This window comes from Aspergillus japonicus (assembly GCF_003184785.1).
Source record: "Aspergillus japonicus CBS 114.51 unplaced genomic scaffold BO86scaffold_81, whole genome shotgun sequence".
NCBI lineage: Eukaryota > Fungi > Ascomycota > Eurotiomycetes > Eurotiales > Aspergillaceae > Aspergillus > Aspergillus japonicus.
In genome coordinates, this window is record NW_020291718.1 from 1 (window position 1) to 13266 (window position 13266).

The window sequence follows — 13266 nt, forward strand, 5'->3', positions numbered from 1 at the left end:
CTCCTCCTCCTCCTCCTCCTCTCCTCTTCTCCTCTTCTCCTTCTGACTTGGTTCGAACTGTTACAACTATCAAAGAACTGATCCTTCCCCTTCTTTCTCTTTCCCTCTCTTTCCTCTCCTCTCCTCCCTTTCTACTCCTCCCCTCCCCTCCCCTCCTCTCCCCTCATCTCTACACCCCGTCGCATCCCCATATCCATACATTCGCCGCCTGAACTTCCCCAGGAATTGTTGCTCGAGACCTCCTCGGGACATGCATGGCTGATCCAATGCCACGATGTCTGTCATCTCATGCCTCCTTCCACTAGGTTCCCGAGCTCGCCCGATCTGCGGCCTCTCTCGCAGCGATTGGATACGTGCTTGTCCCTCAATTACCCTTTCATGTCAACCCCCGATTCGTTCTCCTACAATGCCTCCGTCAGACGACTTGCTTCCAGACGGCCCCGCCCCACTGCGGCGTCTATAGCCGACGTATTCGTTGGTTCCTTGGTGGTGGCCGGTTACTGCCGCGAACACTCGCCTCGTGGCAGAGCATTTTCGACAATGCCCCAAAAATCTTCCCGAGGTAATGCGGTCAGCTGGCAGGACCGGCGCTTGAGACAGACCGGGGAAATTTCCTCCACGCGTCCTCCTGGTCGCCTGAGCTCGTCACCGGAAAGTTTGCATCACCCAAGGACGCAACGGATGTTCAACTCGGGAGTCGCATTGAGGGTGAAGGACGACAATGAAGAAGGCTATGTGTGGGTGAACAGGCCCTCGCAGGGCCCTCGCGCGCGAACGCACAGTGCAAACGTCACTGGCAACCGCAATTTCGCTGCATACGGGGAGGACAACAGTGGTCCACGGGAAGAACATGAAATTAGGTCTGTCGCAGAGAAGACAACACCAGAGAGCGAGGCCAACTCTCCCGCGCGCAACGACGCAACTACGAATGATACTACAACTCAGATGCCGGATGGAAAATGCGAGCCGAAGAAGTACGGCTACAAGGGAAGGACAACACCCGCAAAGGCATTACATAAATCTGTCTCACATTTTTACAAAACACTGTTCGAAGATCCACTCGATTGGGAGCAGGCAGCAGATCTAGTCACCAGGGATCGAACCATGGTGAGCCCATCATCGGCACGAGCGTCGTCGACTAAGGAAGCAATGTCGGACGATGCTGTGGAGCTCGATTCGGTTACGAGATTTCGGGACGCCGTGTGGGACGAGAGCAAATCAAATCAGTACATATTCCGACTCTACAGGGATATTCCTCACCCGGGAGTTGCGCGTCTCTCGAAAGCTTGTCGGGGTGCTCTGCTGCGCCGGTTTGCAACCCCTGAGAACCGCCGGTGGGTGGAAGCGCGACGGTTCCTGGCGCTGCTTGACGATATGGTTATTGCCAAGCTTCCGGTGTCCCGCTCTTTATGGACTTCTGCTATTCATCTCGCAGGACGGGCATCGGGCAGAGTATATAAAAGAGATTTAGTAAGGTCGATCGGTCTCTGGCAGAAGATGGAGCATTGGGGCGGAGTCAAGTCAGACGGGGTTGTATTTACCATCCTCTTTGACATTGCTATCAAAGCCGGTCAATTCACCGTTGCTGATCGGCTCGTGGTGGAAATGGAAGAGCGAGGTCTCCAATTCGGACGCACCGGCAAAGTGTCGAGAATTTATCGTCATGGCCAACAGCATGATGCTGATGGCGTCCGGCAAGCATTCGATGATTTCGCCTCGAGCGGCGAGATTGTTGACACTGCCGTTATGAACTGCCTGATGGCCGCCTTCATCTCTGCCGGAGATGTGGAAGCAGCGGAAGCCATTTATGGACAAATGATGATGAACCAGGCTGCGGGCTCCCGCACTCACGCCATTCATGGTAATTTAACCACCGACATGAAGAGTTACCGAGCAAGATCGAAAAGGCTCAATCGCCTCCTAGAGATCTCCGCCCACCTCAAAGATCACATGCCAGATCATTATCGCACGCTTCAGAAAGCGATCGCCATCACTCCTGACACCCGCACATTCCGCATCCTTCTGTCCTTATACGCCCAAAAAACCGGCGACATTGGGGCCCTGATGTCTATCATCACTGACATGGAGAAGATTTTTGCTGTACCACCGCGCGGGTTGATATACATGTTCCTCTTCGATGGGTTCGCCCATCATGGGCGGCGAAGAGAAGGGTGGACAGCGGAGAGACTGCGAGTGGCATGGAACACATATCTGCGAGCCCTGTACGAATCCAAGTCGCGGTTTGAACAAGAATTTCATCCCCGCCCTCGAAGGAAAAGCCCCACATGGGAGAATCCATTGCTTGAATCGTACATCTCACTCGCACAGCCCTCGGTTCCGCACGCGCCAACCGGTTTGTACACCTCTTTACCACAAAAAGAGACCCCTGTCAAAGTGCAAGAGCCAAGCGTTGGGGAGATCATACCTACGGAACCCGACACAGTTCTCGAGCCCGGTGATGTCTCCAACAGGCCAGCACGCGATGACGAGGCACTTGGTTCCGATGCGCCAGAGGAGGAATTGGAGCGTCAAATTGAGAACGGGGTATTTCTCGGTCGTCGCATGATTTTGACCATCCTTCGCGCGTTTGGGCGTTGCTGCGGACCTCAGGAAGTTATGGAAGTATGGCTCCAGATGGAACGCCTCTGGCAACCCTGGAAGCGCAGGGCGCAGGACGTCATGGCCGTTAAGGAGGAACTGGAGAAGCAGATGAAAAACGTCCGGTGGCGTTGAAGCGATCTGTGATTGTTAATTTCTTTTTGTTGCCTGTTCGGTGGGCCTTTTTCCAAGGTGCGTGTACATTATTATATAGACCTGATAGATAGATATACCCTCAGGTAGAGATTGGTTGCGAACACAGCGATGGATTCAACATTGGCGTGTTCTTGTTCTGTACAGCGGTCATACGAGCTTAGGTCAGTGGAGTTGTCTGTACCATCATTCAATGAAGATAAAAAATTATTTATTCCACATGAACTCTGCACTTGCTCCTAAGTTCTTCTTATCTCCATCCGAGGGCAATTCCACTATACTGGATCACGTGGTATCGTGTTCGCTTTCTTTCCTCCAACACCGCGTCGCGCTTCCCGCGAGAACTTCCCAACCCAACTCACCCCATCCCCCAACTCTCGTTTTCCATACTATTTGGGATGCTGCGAATATGGTCAGCGGAGGTCTGCAGCGCCGTAAAGTGGACCTAGACTTCTATCTGCGCCGTGTGTTCCATAAAAACTCTTTCAGGTACGTTGTGCTATGTCTTCCTCTCTTTCAATGATAGATCCGCTAACCTGGGACGAGCAGACCACTGCAACGCGATGTGATCACGGCCGCTGTGGAAGGCCACGATGTGTTTCTACAAGCCAATACGTCGTTTGGAAAGAGCCTATGCTTCCAACTCCCAGCAGTAACCAGCCATGGAGGTTGGTTGGCCCATCGCCATTCTTCCCTGGACTGTCACTTTGCTTAGCCTGCTGCCGTAATCGCGCCCCAAACCCGGTTGACTGATTTTCTGCCGTTTTGCACAGTGACTGTTGTTATCTGTCCACTGCTGGCGCTTATGGTAAGCCTCTCGAGGATTTCCGTATTAGCCACAGTCCCATTTACGCAGGTGGTGTGCAGACAGATCAGGTCAAGGCACTACAAGCCATTGGAGTCGCAGTAGCAACCATCAACTCCACGACGCCGATCTCCGAAAGACGAGTCATCCTGGACGACCTTCTCTCCGGCCATCCGAGGACTCGCCTCCTGTATGTGACGCCAGAGCTCTGCCAGACCGAGACCTTCCGGCGCAATCTCCAGACGATCCACTCCCAGGGGGAGCTGATCCGCATTGCCATCGACGAAGCCCATTGCATCAGCGAATGGGGCCACGACTTCCGCCCGGCCTACAAGGAACTCGGCTGGTTTCGACGTGCCCTGTCCAACCCGCCCGTCCCGATCAGTGCTCTAACGGCGACGGCCACCCCGCGTGTCCGCGCCGACATCATCAAGCTCCTGGGCTTGGATCCGCTCCGGCTCCGCATCTTCAACACCCCCTCCGCCCGCCCCAACATCCACTACGAGGTCCGGTACCTGGATGACTTTGCGAGCGATCCGACCGAGCCGGAAGACTTCCAAATCCGGGACTTTGTGGCATGGCTGCAGGCCGTACAGAACCGCCGGGAGGCGCGATTGGGCGCGGAGGAGGCTGCGAAGCTACCCCCGGTGTCGGGGATCATCTACGTACCCCTCCGGGCTGTCTCGGACAAGCTCGCGAGCGCGCTCTCCCGAGCCTGGGACGGCCGCATCCATGCCGTAGCCTACCACGCCGGTCTCTCGTCGGAGGAGCGAACCCGCATCCAGACCGAATGGACATCCACCCAGCCTGTTTCTCGATCCCGCGACGACAACGACCGGGAAGCCGGGAAGCCGCCCCCGAGCCAGCCGGCCTTCTACATCATCGTCGCAACCACCGCCTTCGGCATGGGCATCGATAGCCCGCACGTGCGGTTCGTCATCCACTGGAGCCCCCCGCGCAGCTTTGAGGGCTTCGTCCAGGAATCCGGGCGCGCCGGTCGCGACGGCCGGGCCGCCGCCTCGATCGTCTACTACAATACCCAGGAACGGGACCGAATCCTCGACCGGCTGCAGCGCGACGTCGAGAATGCCCGCAACCGCAGCGGCGGGCCGATCGGCAGCGGCAACAACAATACCACCAAAAGCAACCGAACCAACTCGACGGTCCAGAACCAGTTCGCCCGGCTGGCCAGCTTCCAGAAGGTCATCGGCTACTGCGAGACCATCGCCCGGTGCCGCCACGAGATGATCAAGGATTTTTTCGGGGACCTCGAGCTCGAGAAGATGGGCTCGCAGGCCCCCAGTTCGACCCAGACGATGAACCCGACCGCCTCCCCTTGCGACTTTGCGTGCGACTTCTGCAAGGAGGGCTCGCAAGGGATAGCGAGACGGAAGGCGAGAATGGCGCCGGAAAGCCACGCGGACGACTTCGTCGATATGAACGTCCCCTGGTACATGCAGAAGATGTTCCCGGAGATGTTCCCGGGGTATCGAGATTTGGGAGGCGATCTCTAGAAACGCTCCCGACCACGTCGCCTAGGGAACATAGCGTAATCATTACGCTGCCTTGGAGCTCTCTAGAATCTGTTTATTGCCATATCTAATTGTTGAACGACGCAAGCCTCAAGCTTATATCCAGTAGATCGGCATGGATGAGGAATCAGTGACGAATTCATCTGTTGCGCTGCGCCTTGCGACACCGGAACTCCTCGAATCACCTAAGGCACACACAGCGTGCGTATGGTTCGCGTTCCTAATTTATCGGCCATCACCATGTCGAGATGTTTAAGACGGAGAGCTATAGTGGCTAGAAATCAATATAGGATAAGCTTTTTCTAAGTCAACAAGAATTGGTCATGCATCGTAGGACACCTCTGGGACTATAGTTTTCGGTTGGGGGCTCTCTACAGAAGTTGAGTAGCAGCACCAGCACCACCACCAAGTGACCCAATAGGGCAAACCAGGGAGGTTAAGCGAAACAAATCAAATACTACAAATACTAGCCAAGCAAATCAGTCAGTCGGACAGTTTTAGAAGCCAGATAGATATCGGCGTGATGCAGGCGCTGATTGGGTAGGTAAGTAAGCAGCTAAAATGACTGTAGTAGTTTCCTTCAATGCACGTTCTGAGTGTGGTGATTATCAGACTGGCTCTGTAGTATACGGGATTGTTAGGACGCTTTTCAAGTGCGTAGCTATAGAATTACAATCCTGGGGGAGGCGGGACCTATCAGGATGGATCGAAGGGTCAGTATGTCAATCTGTCAGATCCGTCAGAGGGTAACCACTTACTGCACTATAGCTGCCGCCTGGGGGCGGAGGGGGTGGGGGAGAGCCAGAGCCCGGGGGCGGGGGAGGAGGAGCCTCGGCGGCAGGAGGAGGCGGGGGAGGAGCAGGGCTCTGGGACTGTTGCTGCTGTTGCTGCTGAGCAGCGGCCTGCTGGTAGTACTGGTAGTAGGCGACATAGTTTTGGTACCCACCGTAGGCTGCATACGGATCCGATCCATAATACTGGGCGTACTGGGCGCTGTAGTCCGCTGCGCTGGGAGTGCCCGATCCCGAGGCCCCTAGGGCACCCTGTGTGGATGGGCTCGCCGATGCAGACGGAGAGTTGTGGCTGTTGTTGTCTCTGCTGTGATGGTGGTTTCCATAGCCCCCGCCATAGCCTCCGCCGCCGCCACCGCCGCCGCCATAGCCTCCTCCGTGATAGCGGTCGCCACCACGCTGACCATAACCGCCGTAACTGTGCTGGGGCGGGTTCTCCTTGAAGCGCTGGTATTGCTCACGGACGTTGGCAAGGAGGTCCTCACATAGCTCTTTGGCACTCTGGACGTCATTGGGGTCGGGGCCACTGTGATACCAGTAAGTGGTGGTGAAGGGACTGAGGAAAGTTGTTACTACTCACGCGACGTGCAAAAACATCGGCTCGTCGCTCTCGCGGCCTGTGCTGGGTTCCATAAAGCCTGAGCCACGGCCCTTGATCTGGACCTTGCAACGAGTCTTCGACTGAATGTGCTTGACGTATGCGCCGCCTTGGCCAACGACCTGAGCTCGGAGGTTGAAACCTGGGATGGGTTCGAGGTCAACCGGGATGCGTTCCTCGGGCCATTTCCGCTGTACACCATTAGCTTCGAAGCAGATGTGGACCTTTGGATATATCTCATACGCGACCGAACTCATCACGCTCTACCTGCTCCGGCTCTCGTCGGCGGAATCGTCGCTCATCGACCAGGTTGGGAAGCTCCTTCTGCATAAGCTCATCGATCAGGGCGACGGCCTTCTCGAGGCCTTCCTTATTCGTGCTCGTGACGTGAAGATAAAGCGGAGGGTTCTATCATACGCATCGAGAATGTCAGATTTCATGATTCTTAGGGGCGGAAAAAGGGCGAAACATACCGCGGCCGTGGCCATGCTCTTATCGGGATAGTAGTTTCCTCGGGTAGTGACATCTTGAAAAAAGAATCAATCGTGAGCTTCCTTCTTGAGCAGTCAACAGTTGATAAAAGTATGAGATGGAGGCGTACCGGCGCCAGTTTCTTCCTTGATCTAGATGTCACGCAGTGGAGGTCAGCAGATGCAAAAGAGGGGAAGTGAGATGCTGTGTAGAAGGTCGTTTGACTTGGGTAAGTTTTTAGTCACAGTCATAAAACACGGAGGCACAGAGGGTCAAAGGGAGGAGAACGCATGACCGCCGGCTGACCGGCCGGCCAGCCAGCCAGCCAGCCAGCCAGCCAGCGAACAAGATGCCTGGAAGATCAGCAGGTGCAACAGGAGTAATTACCATCTTCTGAGTAGAGCCTTTGGTCAGCGTGTAGCGGTTGCGCAAATCATTGATTTCGATGTCCTTGATATAGTCTCCGTCGGCAACGTAGATTTCGGCGTTCAGCTTTCCTGAGGCATCGACGTCCCCAGGCGAACCAGACTTGGGCATAGGACTTCCGGACTAATCAAGCGGGGGTCAGGTCAGTGTGACGATTCCTTCGCTGATGGTATGCGACCGATGGAGTCTGAGTATGCTTACCGAGCGAATTGGGGGAACGTCGACATGCTGAATTCCTTTCTTCGCTTGCAACTGGGCGTTGATCTTGGCCGCAGCGGCGGCTGTATCGAACCATGTCAGCACTGTGCGATTCCACCGCCAGACAACTTGCGAACATACCAGCGGCGGCAGCAGGATCGGATTTCTTCGCAGGGTCTGCGCTGGGACTGCGAGGCTCTCGACTAAGGGGGCTGCGGGCTCGAGCAGAATCGGTTTGTCGCGACGACGGAGACCGAGAGCGACGGTCGAAGCGAGACGGGCGCCGCGAATCAGGCTCGGTCTGATCGAAGCGAGAACGTTTGGGGCGGTGTTCTTCCATGAGGGTTACAGTGGTTCACAGGCGGGAGAAAGAAAAAGAGAAAAATAGATAATGAGGAAATTTGAAGAGGGGGCGCGACGAATGGAATGAGGAGAGACGTCAAGGAAGTAATAAGAAGCCAGCGAGAAGAAGGCTAAAATAGGGCCCAAAAGCAAGGTTACTGGGAAGTCTTGGTTTGCGAAGGACTTTCCCGGGAGGCGGTGGAGTTGCAGACGAGCAGGAGAACGTCCAGTTGGTGGACGCTAAGCTAAGTGGGTGTGCTTTAGAGTAACTTAGACTAGTTCCGTAGATTAGTGTCAGTCAGTAGTCACTGTTCGGAGTAGGAGTAAGTTACAGGTGAAGAGTAACTCACGTAGTAGGTGTGATGCCTGAGATCTTCTCAGCACAACATCTGAGTCGTACACGAACTGTAGATCACACAGAGCACAAGAGCGAAGTCAGTGATCATCAATCAAAGCTACTATCATCAGCCACTGATCCAAAAGATGTGGAGAGTTACGGAGTACGGACTAGAGTGAAGGAAGTAAGAAGGAGAAGAGATCCCAACGGGGAAAGATGCAGATCATGTGATGAGAGTCTGGGCCGGGGGCAGAACTAATTCCCAAAGCGGTAAGACAGTTGGAAAGCCCAGGGCCCCCAGCTGAGCGCCGCGCAGCGACCGGCGGACGGAGGACTGAGTCAGCAACCCCGAGGTCGGAAGGCGGCCCCGACATAAAATGCCAATTGCCCATCGATGACTGCGAAACTTAAATTCACGAATCCCCCGGTTTTGCATCCTCGCCCTCCCCCTTGGAAGCCTGTTTTACCCCCCCTCTCAGGCGATCATGGCATTCCGGCGCCCCGTGATGCTGTCTGCGACAGCGTCAACGACGCCCTTCCTCGCTGTGGCCAGCCGCACCTCGCGCCTGGCCGCTACGCTTCCGCGATTCACAACGACTTCCTCCTCCCTCCGGGCCTCGTCCAGCTCCACCTCCGCGCTCGCCTACAAGGCGCTGCACCGCCGCTCTCCCCTCCCCTTGCCCGTCAACGATGCGTCGCCGCAGTGGGACGCGCCCACGGCGGTCTCGTCGATCCTGTACGAGACGCCCTCGGTGCCGACGAACCCGCCCAAGCGCCACATCCTGAACTGTCTGGTGCAGAACGAGCCCGGCGTGCTGTCCCGCGTGTCGGGGATCCTGGCGGCCCGGGGCTTCAACATCGACAGCCTGGTCGTCTGCAACACCGAGGTCGAGGATCTGTCCCGCATGACCATCGTCCTGCAGGGCCAGGACGGCGTCGTCGAGCAGGCCCGCCGCCAGCTGGACGACCTGGTCCCCGTCTGGGCCGTGCTGGACTACACCGACTCGGCGCTCGTGCAGCGCGAGCTCCTCCTCGCCAAGGTCAGCATTCTCGGCCCCGAATTCTTCGAGGAGCTGCTCCAGCACCACCGCGAGATCACCACCCCCGGCGAGCCGGGCCAGAGCGACGCCAAGCAGCAGATCGCGAAGACCGAGTTCCACCCGCGCAACCTGCCGCACAGCCAGGCCCTCCGCCACAAGCACGAGCATCTCGACGCCATCACCCGCCTGACTCACCAGTTCGGGGGTAAGGTGCTGGATATCAGTACCAACAACTGCATTGTCGAAGTGTGAGTAATTCGTTCCCCTTTGGTTCTGTGGGGGTCTTCTTTCCCGTTCAAAGTCGACTGGCAAACTAATATCCGACTCAAAACAAACCAGTTCGGCTAAGCCTTCCCGTATCGACTCCTTCATGAAGCTCATCGCTCCCTTCGGTGTCCTCGAATCCACTCGCACCGGTCTCATGGCCCTGCCCCGTTCTCCTCTCTTTGAGCCTACCGAGGAACTCGAGAAGGATGCCGCCGATGTTGTCGACGCTAGCACCCTTCCCCCTGGTTAAACATTGTCCTTCCTCTAATATCCAACGTCGAATATCCTGCAATGAAAAATAACAAGCTGTATTCTTTTCTCTCTATCTCTAAGCAGACTGCGCTCCCTGTAAATTGGCCATTTTGCTTGTGCTAGGTATCTTTCCCAAATGCTACGGCATAAAAACTATTCGACTGGGTTTTCCTACTCGTCGGGCTATGAGTCATCGAGTGAAGTAGATGCGATCAGTTACTTAGTAGATAGTCATTAGGTAGCCGAGGCACGGCGCCACTTTCTTGCGCATGGCCTACGGTAAGCTATCGGAAAGTTGCTATTCTTGTGATATGAGAGTAGACTAGTGGCAAAGCGCCATTGACATGTTCTTTTTGCGACCTGAAAAGCATTCCAGCATCGTGCCAAACCAAAACTTCTATGCCGAAAGAGAAACTCCTGAATCCCAAACTCCGACTTGGCTCGGTGGCCCAAAAAAACCCAAATCAGAGCTTTACCTTTGCTTTGATGCCCTTGCCATGATACACCACCCAGTCTCTATAATGCTGGATCTGCACGCCGACCTTCGCGACGGCGTCTAGCTGGAGAGAGCCGCCAAGGGCTCGTCTCAACGCATCGTAGCCAATTCCGCCCAGCTTCAAATCTACTGGCAATCGCGGAGTCACAGATAGGCCTGGAGGGACCGGAAACGGAATCCGGTAGTCGATGGAGCCGACTTCTGCCTCCTCGCTCTCTGCTTGGTAGAACGCCTGAGCATCTATCGAAGTAATCTCAATTGTTGTGTTGGGGAACGGCGAAGACAGTGTGAACTCGGCCGTCGATGACCACAAGTGCATCTAATAGCACCCGGATCGCATTAGTCAGTTTCATCAAGCCGATGTGAGTTGGCGCGATGATGACATAGTACATCAAGGGTTACATGGCATCCAATGTCATCATCGTCATAACAAAAGGACGAGGTCCATGAAAGTAGAAAATACCGTAGCTCCCTGTATGAATCCCATAGACCCGTTGCCCGCATCAGGCTCGTGTCCCGGTGCCTGAGGGACAGGGATACGAGGAATCTGCACGTCCAGACTCAGTCTTGAAAGCGCCCGTCCTAGCCCTGGTAGTGCGGGAATACTCTTCTCGTGTGTCCGTATGGTAACGGTAGTGTTCGACCCTACAGCAGTACAAATCAGGTACCAAAACGGCTGCAGTGTTGTCGATTCAGCTTACCTGAGATATATTGGGACAACAGGTCCCGCCCAGCGGTGGCACCAGATGGGCCATCGAAGCTGAGAGGGCTCCATACAAGGTCCACGTGAAGGCCATTGTTCAATCCGGGGGTGATTTGAGCGTTCTTCGCCGTCAGGTGGGCTACTCTTGAGCCATTGTAGAACATTACGAAATCTATCAAGGGTATCGAAGCAGCATACGGCGTAGGATTCGTAATATTGACTTCCGTTTCCACGAGTAGTGACGACGCACTCGTGTCGCTTAATTTGAGCGACTCAATCTGTGGCTTGAATTCATCGAGTGAGCCACCGTACGGGGCTAAGTAATAGTCAGTTTGGATAGTAGCCTCATGGTGCAGAGCAGCTAAGCGACTAACGCTTGACGATGACCTCTCCTTCGGCTGGTATCTCGCGGACCGTCAGGATGCCGAGCCCCGTGGATACTTCCGCGTCTACATTGGCTGTCACGTTCAGCTTAATCGTTTTACCAGAAAAGATGAGATCTTGGAGAAGGTCCGTGAGAACATTGTCGTCAGTAACCCTCAGCGGGGCATTCTTGATGGCAAAGTCAATCAACACTGCCGGAGTGCCGTCGACATCTTCAAGCAAGGTTGAGTTGGCTGGCTGCCATTTTTTGAGATCCAAGAATCCAACTTTGCGGTTGAGGTAAAAAACATCAGCATCGGCCCGAACCCGGGGCACATCGAACTCGAGTCCAACCTCCTTCGGTAGCCCGATTAAGACATTCACCAGAGCAGAGACTGTTGGACGGGATTCGGGTGAGTCCGGCTCTGCCAGAGGGTCAGGCAAGCTGAAGTGCACATCCGACATAGTGAAATTGCGGACAAGGTTATCCAGGGTATGGCCAGTAAACTGGAACGGTACCGTGACACTTTTGAGTACGTCCACAATCCAGTCCGGAGTATCCAAGGAGGGCGCGTCAGCTCCACGGACGTAGACGGTTGTTCCAAGACCATGAACGTAGCTTTTGACTAGAAAATCAAGCGGGGAGCTCTTTTCTCCTGGGCAATTTTTCGTCAAGTCGTCCGAAAGCCCTCGAATGAGAGCGCTGGCATTAACCAGGGTTGGTTCGCCGGGAGTGACCGGGAATCCCTCGGTCATGGCCTCGGCCACTGTGATGTATGGGTCCCCTGGTGAGCAATTGGGCACCAGGACTGTGAAGCCGAGCGGAGGGATGCTGAGGGAGAAAGGGGATTGAACCATAGCGGCAACGGATGCGTCCACGACCATTGCTCCTTCATCTCCAGGGGTGTCCGCATCGCGAACGTTGAGATTGGTCACGTTGACCATGGGCACCGGGGGAATGTCGCCCTCTGTCGATTGGGTTAGCCCGCTGGGGAAGAGAGAGATTTTCACGCCACAATACATACCTTGCAGAACAATCGAGTCAGTGATCGTCTGTGTGCCCAGGTCCAACAAGCCCGATTGGAGGTGCATTGTTGCTCTGCCATCTACACGAACGTGGCCGAGTCTGCCGTCTAGCCAGTCCAGGGCTACTGAGCGAATGCCTTGAACGTCGCCTGCCACCAGATCTGCAATGAAATCGACATGATTGACATGGCCGTTCTGGATATTGATGTTGAGTGGGGGCAGAGAGGCGGTGCCGACGAGGACATTGCCGTACTCGGGTAGATATACTTCCACCTCGGACTCTCCGGTCTCGACCTCTCTTCCAATCCAGGTGACGAAACGACCTAGATCCCGTACCGGCCTCTTTCTGATGCGCTCTGCATCAAGGATCAGGTTCCCTTGTATACGAGCACGGACTCCCGTGGCGGTCGTTGATGCAATTGACACATTGGTGGGGTTGAAGACCGTTGCATCTTTCACGTACTCCTTCACAGCTGCTGGGGCAATAAAAGCAAAGACTAGTATAGCAGCGACTGCAAGGATTGAGATCACGGCACAGAAAATGGGCCATCGGATTTTGCCCCGTCGTTTCTTTAAGGAGGGGTCAGAGGAGAGGGAGCGGCGCGACAGATCGGAAGCACCTCGTTGTCTGGGGTCGGTCCCGCCGTACCCCAGAAACTCATCGTCACCCCGACGAACTAGAAGCGGAGCGGATTCATCGGACAATTCAAACGGTCGAGGCTCCTGATAAGTGAGCGAAGGTGTCTTTCCATCCTTGGGTGAAGAAAATGGATGAGGTGAGCCTGGCCTAGAATCACCGTCCAACAGAGGCCTGGCTGCCTCGTCCGTCATGACGGAGCTGGTGGTGGTGGAGGTGGTGGTTGGTGAA

The 13266-nt window shown here is 55.3% G+C and overlaps 5 protein-coding genes across 5 annotated transcripts; 3 read left to right on the plus strand and 2 right to left on the minus strand.

Moving 5' to 3' along the window:
- Nucleotides 1-20: 20 nt before the first annotated feature.
- Nucleotides 21-2925, plus strand: BO86DRAFT_459450 (pentatricopeptide repeat protein). The gene has a single exon (XM_025677360.1). The coding sequence runs from the start codon at nucleotides 289-291 to the stop codon at nucleotides 2731-2733; it is 2445 nt and encodes an 814-aa protein (XP_025522944.1). The 5' UTR covers nucleotides 21-288; the 3' UTR covers nucleotides 2734-2925.
- Nucleotides 2926-3111: 186 nt separating this feature from the next.
- BO86DRAFT_392947 (putative RecQ family helicase RecQ) lies at nucleotides 3112-5345 on the plus strand. The gene is made up of 4 exons (XM_025672918.1): nucleotides 3112-3240; nucleotides 3301-3419; nucleotides 3525-3559; nucleotides 3619-5345. Exons 1-4 carry the CDS (start codon nucleotides 3161-3163, stop codon nucleotides 5068-5070), a joined length of 1686 nt encoding a protein of 561 aa, XP_025522945.1. The 5' UTR covers nucleotides 3112-3160; the 3' UTR covers nucleotides 5071-5345.
- On the minus strand, nucleotides 5270-8402 carry BO86DRAFT_348096 (KH domain-containing protein). Its single transcript, XM_025669301.1, has 10 exons — nucleotides 8265-8402; nucleotides 7714-8189; nucleotides 7576-7655; nucleotides 7336-7497; nucleotides 7079-7100; nucleotides 6951-7003; nucleotides 6721-6885; nucleotides 6460-6668; nucleotides 5847-6405; nucleotides 5270-5781 (listed from the first exon to the last, which is right to left on the minus strand). Exons 2-10 carry the CDS (start codon nucleotides 7910-7912, stop codon nucleotides 5758-5760), a joined length of 1473 nt encoding a protein of 490 aa, XP_025522946.1. The 5' UTR covers nucleotides 7913-8189; nucleotides 8265-8402; the 3' UTR covers nucleotides 5270-5757.
- A 263-nt stretch (nucleotides 8403-8665) lies between these two features.
- On the plus strand, nucleotides 8666-9904 carry BO86DRAFT_413400 (acetolactate synthase regulatory subunit). Its single transcript, XM_025674737.1, has 2 exons — nucleotides 8666-9539; nucleotides 9631-9904. The coding sequence occupies exons 1-2, from the start codon at nucleotides 8737-8739 to the stop codon at nucleotides 9806-9808; spliced, it is 981 nt and encodes a 326-aa protein (XP_025522947.1). The 5' UTR covers nucleotides 8666-8736; the 3' UTR covers nucleotides 9809-9904.
- Nucleotides 9905-10274: 370 nt separating this feature from the next.
- On the minus strand, nucleotides 10275-13229 carry BO86DRAFT_324110 (uncharacterized protein; the record flags this gene model as incomplete). The annotated part of the gene is made up of 5 exons (XM_025668462.1): nucleotides 10275-10625; nucleotides 10770-10951; nucleotides 11008-11325; nucleotides 11384-12340; nucleotides 12398-13229. The coding sequence occupies 5 exons, from the start codon at nucleotides 13227-13229 to the stop codon at nucleotides 10275-10277; spliced, it is 2640 nt and encodes an 879-aa protein (XP_025522948.1).
- Nucleotides 13230-13266: the final 37 nt, after the last annotated feature.

Coding starts and splice junctions, on each gene's coding strand:
- BO86DRAFT_459450 (XM_025677360.1), top strand. CDS start 289: ATGCCTCCTTCCACTAGGTTCCCGAGCTCGCCCGATCTGCGGCCTCTC.
- BO86DRAFT_348096 (XM_025669301.1), bottom strand. CDS start 7,912: ATGGAAGAACACCGCCCCAAACGTTCTCGCTTCGATCAGACCGAGCCT. Junction 7,498..7,575: donor ACGTTCCCCCAATTCGCTCG/GTAAGCATACTC, acceptor CCGCTTGATTAG/TCCGGAAGTCCTATGCCCAA. Junction 7,004..7,078: donor CAAGGAAGAAACTGGCGCCG/GTACGCCTCCAT, acceptor TCTTTTTTCAAG/ATGTCACTACCCGAGGAAAC.
- BO86DRAFT_392947 (XM_025672918.1), top strand. CDS start 3,161: ATGGTCAGCGGAGGTCTGCAGCGCCGTAAAGTGGACCTAGACTTCTAT. Junction 3,241..3,300: donor TTCCATAAAAACTCTTTCAG/GTACGTTGTGCT, acceptor TGGGACGAGCAG/ACCACTGCAACGCGATGTGA. Junction 3,560..3,618: donor GTCCACTGCTGGCGCTTATG/GTAAGCCTCTCG, acceptor GGTGGTGTGCAG/ACAGATCAGGTCAAGGCACT.
- BO86DRAFT_413400 (XM_025674737.1), top strand. CDS start 8,737: ATGGCATTCCGGCGCCCCGTGATGCTGTCTGCGACAGCGTCAACGACG. Junction 9,540..9,630: donor AACAACTGCATTGTCGAAGT/GTGAGTAATTCG, acceptor AAAACAAACCAG/TTCGGCTAAGCCTTCCCGTA.